This window comes from Balaenoptera borealis (assembly GCF_965194805.1).
Source record: "Balaenoptera borealis genome assembly, chromosome: 1".
NCBI lineage: Eukaryota > Metazoa > Chordata > Mammalia > Artiodactyla > Balaenopteridae > Balaenoptera > Balaenoptera borealis.
The window spans coordinates 33,507,572-33,523,531 of record NC_138860.1 but is presented as its reverse complement, the minus strand read 5'-3'; the positions used below and the strand labels follow the sequence as shown (position 1 = coordinate 33,523,531).

The 15,960-nt window shown below is 44.7% G+C and overlaps 1 protein-coding gene across 1 annotated transcript; it reads right to left on the bottom strand.

Annotated features, from left to right (window-relative positions):
* Positions 1-2,500: 2,500 nt before the first annotated feature.
* On the bottom strand, positions 2,501-10,962 carry LEMD1 (LEM domain containing 1). The gene is made up of 2 exons (XM_082397134.1): positions 6,226-10,962; positions 2,501-5,658 (listed from the first exon to the last, which is right to left on the bottom strand). The coding sequence occupies exons 1-2, from the start codon at positions 6,305-6,307 to the stop codon at positions 5,459-5,461; spliced, it is 282 nt and encodes a 93-aa protein (XP_082253260.1). The 5' UTR covers positions 6,308-10,962; the 3' UTR covers positions 2,501-5,458.
* Positions 10,963-15,960: the final 4,998 nt, after the last annotated feature.

Below are 15,960 nucleotides of genomic sequence, written 5' to 3'. Positions count from 1 at the left end.
AAAGTCTATGGTGTTCGACAAGTGTCTCAATAAACACATGTTCTACCACCTTTTAGGTGGAAATTTAAGTGCTTATTTACATTTACTTTCAGATTTAAAGTTGAACAGATGTCTTGCGGCCCTTCCGAGAATCAAAATGGCTTATATAAATCCTTCAGATCAAAACATTTTATGCCATCACAAACTTTCTATTAAATTCTATTGCCAATTCAAAATATTGATGTGGTTTTATTTCGGGTTTATGTAAAGCAAAGACTGAAGGGCACTGGTCCCACCTGATGCATTTTTAAATACTCAGGCTGCCGTTTCTCCTGTAAATGTCTTTGCAGGAACTATACAAAAGGGTTTTCTGTGGAAACGAGGTTTGATGAATGGAAAGGATTCCTTTAATGAGCCATTTAGAAGATTTAAAAGATCCTTTTAGAAAATTTATAAGATATCAGAATTCCTTCATCTAATTTGAATTATGTTTAAATGGGAAGTTAAAGCTACAGCGTACTGCAGGAGTGTTTACTTGGAGGCTCCTTTTCATTTGGTATTTAAACTCAGCAAGTAGTTTAAGTACTAGATCACATTTGTAAACTTAACCTATTTGTCACTAGAGTGTTTGATGAGGTGAGCTTTGGACTCCTACTACGTGCAAGAGCCTGTGACAGCCAATGAAGGGAATAAAAGGCAACTGTAAAGGGATGCACAGGATTGGCCTTTGAGACGTTCCTTAAACGATCACAGTATTTTAACAGGAAGAAAAATGGGGAGGGGGTGGGAAAATGAAAGGAATTCTAGGCATAAAGAACAGTTGAGGCAAAGCCACGTGGGAAGAAAGTGTGAGAGATGCAGAAACAAGTAATTATGGTTTGGATCTGACGATGAGAGAGATAAAGTTACAGGAGACATTGGTGTCTCCTCATGGTGCATAGTAAGTTTCCCTCTTGCTCTAAAGTCTCCAGGCAAATTAATAATGTGATTCAATCTCTGCTGATAGATTTGAACCTGAATTGGGAAAAGTTGGAGGAAGAGGCCAGTTAGGAGGATTTTGAAATTGTTCAAAAAAAAATTTTTTTTTTCAAGTAGCTGGAATGCAAGCTAAGATAGCAACAGTGGGAAGAGAAGGAGGGATAATTTTTTAAAAACTCATAATTCTAATCCATGGGACTTGACGATTGTTTATACCTAAGGAGCTGAGGGGCGTGGCATCCCAAGACAACTCGGAGGCTTTGAGCCTGGACAGTGGGAAGGCAGTAAAGCCATCAGGATAAACTGAGGCCACACATGCAGGTTGGGGTGAGTGAAAATGAGCTTGATCCTGGATAGCCTGAGTGTGAGGTGCTGGAATATAACCACAGGGGGAAGTATAAATACATATATCTAATCTTCGAAATGTTCATGATGACAAACATTTGTTGGGTGAATGCGGGAAGGAGGGAAAGCAGGAGGGGAAGAGAAGGAGAAGGAAGGAGCTCTCCAGGACAGAAAGCAACTGGACATGCAGGCCTAAGCCTAGGAGGGGTGTCCTGTGTGGAGGTTCTATGTGGAGTCACTACATAGAGGCGGGAAGTGAGGAGACAGCAAGGGAAACGATGCAGAGCGGAAGGGAAGAGGGCTGAAGACAGACCTCAGGCGCAAGCTTCTTTAGGGGCCAAAAGACAAAGACTCAGCACAGAACAGGAGGAGGGTAGAACCAAGAACCGAGAGAGCACAGAGCTGCCAAAATCTAAGAAAGCAGGTGTCTCTAAATAAGGAGGGACAGTGGTCAGAAGACTGAGAAAGGGTCCCTAGAGTTGATGACCTGGAGTTCATTATGTGAGCTAATGATGTGTCAGGTCCAAGGCTAAGTGCGTTACCAGCCTTTCCCTTCCCAGCCACCCTGTAAGCGGGCGCTGCTATTAAGCGCTGCACTAGGGGAGGCTTAGATCTGTTAAGGTCGCACCACTAGCACGTGGAAGGGCAGGGTCTCTAAGTCAGCTGGGCTTACCCAAGCCTGTTACTCTCACACACCTGGCCTTGCGCTTCAATGACCTCAGTGTCCGGGAGAGAGAGAGAGAGAGAAGGGAACAGGAACTCACAGTTATTCCATGCTCACTGTGGGTCTATATGAGACCACGGGTGGCAAAAGGAGAGAGAGGGGACACCAGCTGGAGGGGAGAGGGTGGCTATCTCAGGGTGAAGAGATGGCGCAGGAGGACACTGTGACTCTGGGTCCTGTGCTAGAATGTGGAAATAGTTTCACAAAACAGAAACCTGCATTAAAATGAGCTTTTTTAAACTAGGATTTTACCATTATAACAGAATGTAATGACTCTCTATTTCCCTTCTTAATACACATGAAAAGTGCTATTTTCTATATTTAATATATGTGTAAAAGTATTCATGCGTTAGAATTGTACATACTTTTTTGGGTCCCTTGTTTTTTTCTGATGAGAATATGATATTTCCTTTCAAAATGATAGTGACATTAAACTCTGGATCATGGGAAACAAAAGGAAAATAGGCCATGAGAACATATGAGCTAGTAAAGGGAATACACACCAATGGTAGGAGTGAATTCTCTCAATTGTAGGGCAAAAGATTTTTGTGAGGGGAAGAAAATTCACTTTGCCCTTCTGAGGGAAAGGAGCATTTCTGCAGTGGCCTTTGTGGAACACACAGGCCTTCCCCTGGGAGCACAGGGAGGGCTCCTACCAGGGAGGCTGTCACATTTGTACGCCTCTGAGAGAAATACATTGCAGAGCCTGAGCTGGCTGCTCATCTGGGCGCGTTTTTAGTCTAGTCATTGCCCCTTCAAAGCAGCTGTAAGCCTCATGCATCCCTGATTGTCAAGATAGGGCAGGAGGATTTCTTCTGTATCCCAAGAAGCATCCAGGGGGGGGAAGGCCAAACCTGTGCAAAAAGGCTTTGAAATCAGGGGAACCGCCAGGAGCAGAAAAGGTTGTTAATCAACCCTCGGCTTCAGTCTGTGAAGAAGCATTTTGATAAACTTGGAGCAGTTGTGTGCTGTTGGACATTCAGCAGAGGTTTTAATGCAGGGGATTTTAAATGAGTTCTCCAAGTCACAAATATTTGGGAAGTTTGAAAAGAGGTGAGATCATTAACGCTATGTCCACCTAGTGACAAAACAATGAGTGAAAATGAGAAAAATCGAATCCACCCATTGTTTGGATGACCTAATGATCAGCCTCAGGTCTGGAACTGCCCTGCCCCTCCACCACAACCCCACCCCAGGCCTGGATGTCTCTGTGAAATGCCCAAGGCTGAATGTCCACAAGATCCCATGAGTTCCATGACAACCCCTCCATTCTAATGGCACTAGGGTCTTATTGAGGGTCCTCAACGAGCAAATCCAAACATCCAATTCAGACCTGACCTTGAGAAGCAGGTTTTCTGTTTGTACTAACCACCGTCCATTGACGTTGCAGAATAGCGTTACAAGAGTAGGACTGAACCAGAGCTTCCCCCTCTGACCTGATTGCCCGCAGTTGGCTAGCATCAGGTAGACAGTCTAAAGCAGTGGCAAAGCTTGCAAACTGAAGGACCAGCTTTCTCCTAGCCCTCGCATAAATGCACCTCTGTGGAGGGCTACATGCTGGGAACCAGGATGGCTTGAGACCACAACAGCTTGCTTGTGCAGGTCTGACCTGCAGTCCTGGGCAGTCGTGAGCAGTGAGTGTACAAGCCTTCCTCTCTGGAATTTTCTAGTCTGACACTGCTTTTCATCAGAGGGCTCGTCTAGTCCCCTCAGCTCCTATCTTTGGCAGGGAACAGAGGCAGCCGCAGGTCTGGGTCAAGACTTTGAACGCATCCCACATCCAGAAAGGGTCTGGGGTCGCCACTTGCCTTGAGGTACCCCCATGCTAACTGTTCTGCTCAGGGACCAGTGGGGTCTGTCCCCAAACTCTGCTGCCATTTCCAAATGAGGCCATGCCAGACTCTCGGGGAAAGCTCTCAGTGCCTGCGCCACCACCAATACCAGGCATTACAGGGGATTTTTCAGAGGGCCCCAGGCACTTACATTGTTTGTTGAGCTCTTACTTTGAACTATATGAAACTGCCATTTTTTGTAGATCAGACATGGACAAAAATGTCATATGTTCATCCTCATAATAGAAATTATGAGAAAAGTGTAGAGTATGTGGTAGAAAGAGCACAATTATGACAGCCAGACCCGGGTTCAAATCTCAGTCCTGTCACTTTTCTGTCACAGTATATTCAACATATGCGAATTCCTGCTATGTGCCTAGTACTGTTCTAGGACCTGGACACGTAGTGGTAATGAAGACAGACGGGCCTTACTCTTCATGGCACATTCTAATGGAAGCTTATCTTTTGGGGCTTCTTCTTAGCTATATGATTTTGGGCCAGTCACCTGGCCTGTCTGAACTTCACCTAAGTATTGTGAAGGTTAAATGAGATAATGCCTGTTAGGCCAGAAATGCACTGATGGCCTTCAATAAGTGATAGTTTCTGTTATTTTACTGTGGCTCACATAGGACTCCTAATAAATATTTATTGGACAAAAGAACCTCGGAATGCATTGCGGGAATCTTCAAGCCCACCCCTAAGAGCCCAAACTGGACACCCCTGCAGGAGAACGGCGCACCTGGGGCAGGGGCCACTGAAAGGGAAACCCACGGATCCCAGAGTTCACTGCTCCCGCCCACCCTGGGACCTGGAAGAGACCAGCTGTGGTCAGCCCCCATTAAATCAGGAAGGCAGTAGGCACAGGAGGAGTTTGGGGAGGTGCAACCTAGTTCATATTTCTTTTCCTTTTTTTTTTTTAAATTTATTTATATTTTATTTTTGGCTGCTTTGGGTCTTTGTTGCTGCACGCGGGCTTTCTCTAGTTGCAGCGAGCGGGGGCTGCTCTTCGTTGCAGTGTGTGGGCTACTCAGTGCGGTGGCTTCTCTTGTTGCGGAGCACGGGCTCTAGGCACGCAGGCTTCAGTAGTTATGGTACGTGGGCTCAGTAGTTGTGGCTCGCGGGCTCTAGAGCTCAGGCTCATTAGTTGTGGCGCACAGGCTTAGTTGCTCCGCGGCATGTGGGATCTTCCCAGACCAGGGCTCGAACCCGTGTCCCCTGCATTGGCAGGCGGATTCTTAACCACTGCGTCACCAGGGAAGTCCCTAGTTCATATTTCTTAATGGATGTGCAATCGTTTAATCTGAAGAAAATAATTGTCAAATTTATTGATTGAGGCAAAGCAGAGGTTGAGACCTCAAAAGAGACCTGGAAATTACCTGTAGGAACTTCCGGTTTTAGAAATCAAACACAGAGTTGGCTCTGGTTAGTAAGAGAACGTACAGAATGACCAGTCCTTCCCCTGACAGTCTACCCCACTGAGGCACTGGCATGAATGTAGACATGGAGTTAACAGATTCCTTTTGCAGCCCAAGGGCCTATTTTCCAGGGTCTGTGTGCAAAGAGCCCGTAGGGATATTTCACAGGTCACCCTGCATACCATTTAAAGCTGCATAATCTTGCTGGACAAGGTATGAGTAAGCGCACAGCTGCCATCTACAGTACAGCTTCTGACAGTACCTTCACTGCCATCATAGTCCTGAGCTCTGTCCCATTCTCTGGGTCTGTTCATCTCGGGTGAGGCACAGGGAGTTGAGACCAACAATTGCACTAACTTCTTTTCATACACTTTTCTGGTGGAAGCTGAGGAGGAATGTGGAGAGCAGTTAAGTTGCTCTGTCTGTGTATGTGATCTCACTGGATTCAAAATATTTCACAACTCAGGTCCTTATTCTTGTATCTTACATTATTGGCTAATTATGGCTTTTACAATAAGGTAGACCCCACAACTACTCAACTCACTCCTTTCCTTCCACCATCACTTAAGGTGGGGCCTCTGTGGATTGGCCACGGAGTCAGGCATTGGGTACATCGGGGAACAAGACTGACGAAGTTGTACATCTTATCTACGGGAAATATGGACAATAAGTACATAAACAGTTAACACAGTGCACACACTAGAAATGCAAAAAGAGCCCAGGGTGATATAATCAAGAGTTACTGGTGTTTCACTATTGTAAAAAAACAATCCTTTCTCTTTGGCACCAAATTTACTAATCTGTGAGTAAGAGCTGGGTTTTAAATTTTTTTCCTATTTCTATTTTAATGGTTTTTATTGCATAGGTTCCTTCCACTGTAAATAATTTTCAATCTTTGGAGGTAGCTTATAGGTAATCATTGAGTAGTCTCTAATACTTGCTGCATACGTACGTAGTATTGGGCCAGGTGAAAATCCAAGCTTGTCAAGTTTGTTCTGTAATTCATCGTCACTCAGACACTTCACATCCACCATGGTGATAAAAGTTTGGTCTCTTTTCTGACAGTGGAATCCTTGAAATAGCAAAACATTAAGTTCCTTAAGACAGACTTACAAATGAGAACTAAAACTTTACCAGTCCACAGAAGTGTTTACGACCCCAGCTCCCCAGTCTTGAAGGCACACAAGCAATAAAGCAAAAATCACCATTTTCTGCCATTTTTCTGTCATAAATCTCTTCTGGATTTAGTGGCCTCAATGCAAATCTTTGGATGGGTGTCACTTTCCCCAGTGTCTTTGGGGTTCAATTATTTCTAACTTTTCTACTCAACTAATGGAAGAAAAATCTTCTGCACAAAATGAACAAATATTTCCATTACTGCTTAGGAACTCTACGTTAAGACCCAAGCTCTGAGAAGAAGTTAATTAAACATGAAAGAGCTGAGAGAGATTTTTCAGTGAGTTAAATAAAAGTTATTTATCCCTGCCCTCCTTTTGATGAGAGCACAGAGAGTACAGAGCATTCAGTTATAGCAAACAGTAGTCTTTTCACACTTGTAATTTAACTCTGAACATAATGAGATGGTAGTTTTTAATTAACCGCCAGCAGACTTTGTAATTGCTGAATTGGCATTTGAAAAAAGTCAGCTATTCATTCTCTGGCACACAAATTGATTTATATAGATTTAAGCAAGTCTTGATATGGCTTTCCAAATCTGCACAGCCTCAAGTTCAGTCAGTTTTATTCCATTGATCCCTTTATCCCCTAAAAGTGACCCCTCCACCTACTTAACAAGATCCTAAAAAGACAGACGCATTTGTCAAACCTTTTAACAAACCTTTTAATTCAGGAGTTTATTTATTGTACCTCGCTTCTATTATGTTTCCAGTCTTTTTAGTATTGCAGTGAAAATGACTGCAAGACAATTACTCAGCATAGGAGGATCTGGACCAATTTTAAGTGATGACTTTGCCTTTATTAGTGGTCAATCAATGTCCGATTAGGAAGAACATTGTATACAAGCTAGAAAAAGCTGCGAATCGTCGTGTATAACAGGGTTGTTCAAGAACACCTAGCTTACCAGTTCTCCACCTTAAAGCTACACTTTGACCAGAGTCACATTCTGGCACACAGTAGGTTCTTAGTAAATGTAAGTTTCCTTCTTTCCTATGTGTTTGGGAAGCTGAATTGACACTTTCAGGCCACTAGTAAACAACCTAATGTTATGAAGGAAAAGGACAATGCACCTCAGACTTTTTTTAACTGGAAGCTAGCTTAGGCAGATCCTATGACACTTGTTCCCAAGAACAGCTGTCTGTTGTTTCACCACCTTCCCAAAAATAACCTCCAAAAGAGCCCTCATCAGTTTCAAGTGACACTAGACGATTGCTTAAAGGGAACACACATATGGAAGAAAAATATTTAAATGGAATCCAACTGAATGATTAATCCATTTACCCATTTACATGGTTGTCTAAAGTCTATGCAGTTGGGTTGGTTACTAAAACTGTGTGAGTTTCACCCAAGGGTTTCCACTAGCAACCAATCCCTTTTTGCCTGTTAGGTATTATGGTAATCATAATACTGACAGTGTGACATCAGAAGCCCCATGGCAACAGACTGATGTGAAAGTCAGATGATTAATTTAACCTGAGTTCAAACAGAAGGAGGCACTGGTCGACTTCACAGGCAGACTGCCATGGTAAAATGTCAAGAGACACAGAGAAGTTATCATTATGCACAGGGAGTAAGAAGGAGCTGCTACCAAACCAAATGGTGCCAAGAAACTGGGAAGATAAAGGAGAAATCAAACAGACTCAAGTGACTAGGCCATTATCAAAAGACTTACAGTAGTAGTTGGGCAATTTGGCCATATTACTCTAGGGGACAAGAGAAAGTGGCAGAAACCCATATTAACTTGTTAAGGAACTGCTCATGTAGGAATAAGAATCAGTATAGACTATAGATAAATAATATGTCGCAGAATTTTGATGGCTTTGACCTTTTCAAAGCACTCTCATATCATCTCATTTCATCCTCTGCACACTCCTGTAAGACCTCCAGCACAGATATTATTATCCATATTGCAGAGGCTAGTTTTTGTTATTGTTGCTTTATTTTGTTTAAGGAAAATCCCTCAGACAATTAGCTTGGGTATTTCAAAAAAAACTGCTAAGACTTTTAAAACAATTATGCAAGACAATATAACTTTGTGAAAACACAATGCTTTCATTAAATACCAGAGATAGGAGGAAATCACTGGAAGGGGTTAAGGGGACAGTGGAGCCAGCCTGGCTAGAGTCAAATCCCAGCTCTGTCTCTTACCGGCTGGGTGACATTGGGTGGGGTAAGTTACTAACCTCACTGTGTCTCCTTTACTTCGTCTGTAATGGGAATGAAAACTGTACCTATCTCACAGGGCTGTTATGTGGATTCACTGAGTTATAATACACATAAAGTGTTTGGCACATAGTAAGTACTATATAGATGTTTTCCATTGTTCTAATTTTTCATGAGCCCTACCCTCAGAAAAATTCTACATCCAGTCTCTTTCTTAGGAGGCTCCATCCCATTTACACTTGCCCATGGGAGTCTATCATTTCAACACTTTCCAGATACTGGGAAAGGACTGACCATCTTTGCATGCATAGTCAGGGAGGCTCATTGGGTGATCCCAGGCTGTGGTTCCAAGGGCTATGGCTCTAGAGTTTCTGAATAGAGCATCAGTTTCCAAACAAACATGCAATGCAAACATTTGCCAACATCTGAACACTGGATTTACCAAACAAAGACTTTGAAAATTGACACATTTGTTTCAATCAAAGCAAACAAATGATAGGCTTGGGTTATTAGGATGCACAGGCGTTTTATCCACATTTCCCAGAATTGCTTTCAACAAAAAAGCAGCCAGCAGGTGGGACCGCTTCCATTTAAACAGACTATTGGGATGAAACTGGCATTTCTAAAATATTTTCTTGGTCAGGCCTGTGGGGTTTAAAACCAAGCTAGGTTGACAAAGGATTCAATCAGATGATCTGATTGGGTTGAGCCCCCTATTATTTGCAAACCATTCTATCTGAAGTTATTCTCTTGAGGATCCCACCAGCATATTCATGATTCTATTCTCAGTGTTATTCTGTTTAAGAATTCCTGTACTCTGCAGTATCCTGAAATATTTGGTTTTGATGTTTATAGCACCCGTTTCCCTTGGTTTTATCTGTGAAGTCCTGGTCATTAGCTTGTTTTTTGTTTTATCCTCTCCACGGCTGCAAAGATGTTTTATTCCATTTCTCCAGGGAAACAAGTTTTAATTGCCAATCGACTAGGTATTCAACATGATAAGGTATCTAAACCCTGAGAGCTTCCTCCTTTCATTAAAATGTAGATCCAATTTCTTTTCCCTTAATGCCACATGCTGTTATTAAACTGAAATAACGGAAATAGTAAAAGCCAGATGTCACTTCAGTCTCAGGTTTGACATGGGGCACAATTTCCTCTCCTCAAGTTTAATCTGCTGTTATTTACTAACCCCATCCTTTGGAAGAATGAACAATTTAAATGTAAATGCAATTTACATAGGGGAGCAGATAGTAGATTTGCAGTTTCAATTGCCACTAACCATTTGCAAAGGGGGAAATCAACTAAAGCAAAGATCAGCAGCTGTCAGGCTGAAGTCTGCATCACTTGCCAGCCTCCTGCAACTTTCCTCCCGAATCCACCTGCCTCTGAACCTCAGCTAGGCAGGTACAAGGAAATGGAGAACTGAGGCATTTCCCCAGGTATTTCAAGCTGTACTTACTATTGACTGGGGAAGAAAGAAGGAAGTTTGAGTTTCAGTGAGCTAATCCAGTTGGCATCATTGTTGAAATCATTAACTGACCAATTTATTTCAACAAATATTTATTGATCATCTCCTATGGGACAGACTTTATGCTTGGCCTAATTTAGGGGAGAAAGAAGAGAATACAAAGATACAAAAGCTACAGTCCTTCTTTTAAGGAGCTCCTTCCCTTAAAGAGAAAAGAAAGCAAATAACTACAAGAAAATAAGATAAGCTGTTAACAGAGTGCTCCAGGAGCCCAGAATTGGAAGGTTCTAAGGGTTGAAAGTTTCATTTGGGCTTAGACTTCTAAAATGAACAGTAGTTTGCCCTGTAACAAGCGGGCTGGGGACAGTCATTCTAGGATGTGGTGAGCGAGAGGGAAATCAACCAGGTGGACAGGTCTGGTCACTTTATGAAGAGTTCTTTGGGCCAGGCTAAGGACTTAATCACCTCTAGGCACATTTGGAAGTTTGTAAGTGGCACATGGCATGACCAAATTTATGTTTGACACTAGGTAGAGGACGATGTTTTTATGCCCATGATACAATTTCAGTTTGATTCTGAGTGGAGAATGAGTGGGTAGGGCAGAGGCTGGAGGCTACTTGGGGGAGTTATTGCAATAGTCCAGAAAAGAGCTGACTCAGACCTGGACCAGGCCAGTCTGTGGGAGGACAAGAGAGGAAGATACATGATTCGTGAATGATTTAGGAGCTGGAACAGCCCAGACAGGATGTCTGATTGGAGGTTTCCTCTTTGCCTCACTTGCACAGGCACCACCTCAGTCTAAATCTTTTGTCTCAGCCATGAGCCCGCTTCACAAGGAACTATCTGGAGTTTAGTCTACACAGCACTGACACTTAAAAACTTATTCTGTGCTCATCTAGTCAGCCCTTGATCCTCCACACTACCTTAAGGCAGCAGCAATGCAAATAGTCCATAGCTCTCTTCTATTTGGCTTTGGAATTAATTACACTTTTAAGAGCAAATTTGCCTTCCTAATTAATCTTTCTTAGGCTAATATTAAAATTAACTAATATTCTCAGAGCCCGTGACAGTCGGGCATGGGAAGAGGGGAGCAGGGGAGGGGAGGGCAGTGTGGCTCAGCTCAGTCTCAGGCTGAGCAGCAGGAGAAAGCCACGCCACACTAAGATCCCGCGTGGATCATCCACAGAGGCCACAAGCTGAGCCTGGCTCATTGAGAGGTGTCTGCGTAACTAGAGAGTCAGATCCCTTGGGAGTTCAGTTACTGAGCACCTACTACGCACCCGGCACCCTGCTAAGACTGAAGATGAGCAGTTGGATAAAGCAGAGTGTCTGCTTTCAAGGAGCCGCCTGTTTAATGGGGACAACAGAGGAGTGAACGGATTGTTTAATCAAATGCCGTGAGGGCTCTGGCAGAAGCATCTTCTCAAGAGAATAAGGCATGAACAAGGTTAATGGAAAAAAACAAAACCAAATTTGTGTGAAACAAAGAGAAGAAAGTCACTTAATTGGCATTTTATAAACACAACAGCAAATATGCTTTCAAGAAGATTGAGTGCATACAGTTTCTTCTTTCAGCACCCAAATTAGTAAATGCTGCTTATGTGAAGTACAATAAGACATGATCTTCCCTAGTGGTTTTCAAGCTATGATACTCCAGCCCCAAGATTTCCTCTAACCTGCCATGGAGGGGTGGGGGGCACAGGACAGCCCCACTCCAGGGCAGCCAGAACTACTCCACCCCTGCCAGCTTTACATATTGGGCTCCTGTGAGGATTGCCTTTAAAGGCAGAATTTCACTGCTACTCAAAGTTAGGAAGCTACCCATCTACCCTGTTCTCTGTGCTGCTTCTTAAAACCAAAATGGATCTATCTTCTAGTCCTGTTATGAAGACAAACCAACCCTTAGATGCTGACAAATTATTATCTTGAGGGCTCCCTTTCTGGTATCCTATAGGTCCTGTATAGGGAGATTTATTGTGCACAACCCAAGTGCAAGAAACTTTGGATAATCTGTGGACAATAGAAAGACATCTAAAATGTGGTTTTTGTTCTCAAAGGGATTACGTTCTAAATGGAGAAACAAACAAAAAACACATTAAGATAAAAGGTAAGAAGTCAAAGTTCATAATCAGATACCAACACAGTACCCATAAACGCTGTAGAAGTTCAGAAGCAGAGAAAAAAAATCACCCCTGGTTAGGGGTGGGAGGTGTTCAGGGAGAGCTTCCTGGAGGAGGTGGAACTCGGAGTGGGACATACCGAACAAGTAAAGTCTGAATACGCAGAAGTAGGAGGATGGGCATTACAGGCAAGGACAGACACATCATGAACAAAGACCTGGAGTAGTGATGGGGATGAGAGCAGTCTAGCTTCAGCAAAGGATTCGCTTTACATAAGTGGATGGACACGCTTGGACCAGATGAGGCCTAGGATTTCCTACAAGGGTGTAGGGCCTCATGTCCCTTATGCCTCCAGGATCCTCCCATTCTGGGGCCCTCTGATGCCAATGATGGGTTGCCCCTAGAGGCCTCTGACAGGGTGCTCAGTGATGACAGCAGGGCCATCAGGAAGACTAATCTGACAGTGGAGGGCAAGATGCACTGCAGGGGAAGAGAGGCCAGTAGGGAGGGAGACGCGGAGGTCCTTCACCCTACTCTCCCCATGGAATGATAATAGACAGTAGCAGAGGGAATTCAGGGAGGCTGTGGACTGCCAGAGTCTCGACCAGGAGCTCAGGACCCTCCAGAGGACCTCAGAGGCAAATGCAGAGTGGTTAGGGGCAGACTCTGGGGCCAGACTGCCTCTGTCTCTATCCTGGACCTGCCACTTACTATAAGCTCTGTTACCCTGGGCCCTGGCTTTCACATCTGTGAAATGGAAATATAATAATAGTATATTTTTCATAGAATGACTGAGGACTGAGTTAATGCACCTCAAGTGCTTAATACACTATTTTCAGTAGTGCCCATAGTAAGGACTCAAAAGTGTGGGCTGTGAGTAAAACCCCATTATTCTGCTGGGGCACCAGTGTCCTATCCCAGGGCTCTTGGTGGGGAGGGGACACAGGTGTGATAGGGCATCTCTCAACCTCATTTAGTATCATAGCCTACCTTTCCCTGTGAACTAGGGGAAGCTGGAAGTATATAGCTTGTCCTCCTATAAAGACCAGTCAGGGATCTGCTTTTCCTCTAAGGGACATTTGAGAGAGAGAGAATGCACTAGAGGGAATGGGCTCACACCACAGGAAGAGAACAACCCACAAAAGAATAGCCAAATTTAATAAAAGACAAGACAAACCAAGATGGAGAGGGCATGGTGGAACATCCATTCCTGCCCTTAAAACCCAGGAGAAGTGAATTCCCATAGCTTAAAGGAGAGTCTGTGCCAGCAAGGGTTTGAAGACAGGCACAGAAAGATAATCAAGGTAGAAGCAAAGAAGGAAGAACAAGCAGGAGCATAAAATGGAGCCAAGAACGAGGCTAAGAGAGATGGAAACCCCAATGGCCTAAATGTACATTTACTGTCCTTGAAGGAGGAGCTCCAAGCTGACCCAGCTTTCCAGCAGCCACATGCACACAAATCTACAATTCTATACTCATAAAATGAAAACAAAACTACTGTTCCGGAGAATTCTAACTGTTCCTGGTCCTAAGAAGTGTGGATGGGGACTTCCTTGGTGGTCCAGTGGTTAAGACTCCACACTTCCACCGCAGGGGGCGCAGGTTCGATCCCTGGTCGGGGAACAAGGATCCCACATGCCGTGGGGCATGGCCAAAAAAAAAAGAAGTGTGGATGTTTCACGGGGATCCTCTCAGTGTGCAAAGCAATGGGGTGACTGGTAAAGGGTGAGGCTGGAAGACTCAGGGGCTGATGAGTGAAGGGCATGAGAAGGAGCTCCAAGGCTTTACCCTGAGGACAGTGGAAGCCACTGAAGGTTTTATGATGGTTTTTTGCTTCCACAGTTTTCAAATTCAATTTATTTTAAACGGTTTCCAGCAGAAATAAATTACAAGCAAGCAGAGTGAAAGTATAATGAAATCCACACATACCCTTCACTCTGCTTCAACAGTTGCCAACATTTTGCCTGTCACCGAAGGGCTTTGAGCCGGGGAGTGGCACGAAGACATCCGTGTTTGAGGAAGATGCCTCTAGATGTGATGGAGAGAATGATAGGAGTGGCGCAGGGACAGGGTACCATTAGGTTGTGGCAACCCATTCATTCATTTACTCATTCATTCCTTCAACGAATATTTCCTGAGTCCCACCACGTGCCTGGCACAGTTCTTGGTGCTGTGGATTTAAGGGTAAATAAAGCAGAAGGCGTACCTGCCCTCCTAGAGCTTATGCCTCTGAAGGGGAAAGCACACAAACAAGCAAATGAAGTGAACAAGAGAATTTCAGAGTGTGATAATGAGACTGACATGGGACAGAGAAGGACTTGGGAGGGAGGGGTCTAATTTTTAGAACAGGTGGTCAGGGAGGGTCATCTGTACCTGGAACAGCAAGAAAGTCAGGGTGGCTGGAGCAGCATCAGTGAGAGGGTGGTAGAGATGAGACCGGAGGGCAAGGTGAGAAGGGATGATGGCTTGGACTAAGGTGGTAGCCATGGAGATGGAAGTAAGTAGATGTGAGGGAGATTTAGGAGGGAGAACCAACAGGATATAGTGATGGATCAAATGTGGGGTGGAGAGTGGGGGGTGTCAAGATGGCTCTCTGGCTTGAATTGAAGGATGATTTCTGGCTTGAATATCTAGGTGGTCAAGGGTGCTGTTCACTGAGTCAGGGAAGAGGAGTAATGGGAAGAGCCCAGAACCCCAGGTGGCCCCCTCACAGCCTTTCAAAATGAGGGCCTGGCAAAGTGAAGCCACTTCTACCACCAGCCCCAGTCAAGAAACCAACTAGCTGTGTAACTTTTGGATGAGACTGTTCCTCAGGCAATTCTGAATGATCATCACCTCCACTCCTAACCCTCCAAAGCAGGACCAACCCACCTTCACCTCCAACACACAGACAAGTACAGAAGGACACTTGTGAGTCCAGCTTAACTTGCTTGGCCAGTAAAGGAGACGAAGGAGATGCCACAGCAATGATATAACACAGCCGCAGGGGAAGGGGGAGCACTGAGCCCACCCAGTGAAATACGGTATCCGTGGTGACATTTTTATCACGACAGCAGGGGTCCACTGAAGCCATGTCAGTGTCTCATGCCATTTTGAGGCTTGGCTCATTTCAGTGTCCCCTGTCTCAGGAGGATATTAGGGCTGAGGTTTAAAGGGAGCAGGATTTTGCTGGGAGGCAATATACAGGTCTGCCTAGAGGGAAGTCTGGAATTAGAACAGTGTTACACCCTCACCCTGTGACTTTGCATGGTGTATGGATTTACTAGACGGGACATAAAAAGTGGCCTGTGAAGACAGCTGGGTGGGGGAGGGGAAGACCCTAAAATGTAATATGGACAGGAGACCACAGGGGCTAGGGCAGGTGTCTGTTTCTGGAAATGACTCCTCCACTCTTTTTTGCCTTATTTTTAGCTATTATCTATCCTTGCCGCACCTTGCCCTAGAAGGGCATTTTTCCCAGCTGCCTCTTGGGGGAGGGGGCCGGCAGGGACGGGCATTCGGGGTCATTGTCTGGGAACGAATCCTGGACAGGAGGCCACTGCTCTCACTCCTCGTCCCGTCATCTGTCACCCAGCGAGGGCAGCCGGCCGCCAGGCTGCGGATTGCCTAATGAAGACAGAGAGGTGGCTCCGGCTGTGTGCAGGTGCCGCTTCCCCATTAACAGAGGTGACATTCCGAAACAGTACTCATTACAGAGCAGACATTGGACAGGGCTGGGACACATACTGATGGCAGCAGAGCCAGCCAGCGTCTGTCTCAA

What these genes read in the sequence shown, in the direction of transcription:
- LEMD1 (XM_082397134.1), bottom strand. Translation starts at nt 6,307, where the DNA reads ATGGTGGATGTGAAGTGTCTGAGTGACGATGAATTACAGAACAAACTT. An exon ending in TTCACCTGGCCCAATACTAC is followed by an intron (nt 5,659 to 6,225) that starts GTACGTATGCAG and finishes ATTCCTCCTCAG; the next exon opens with CTTCCACCAGAAAAGTGTAT.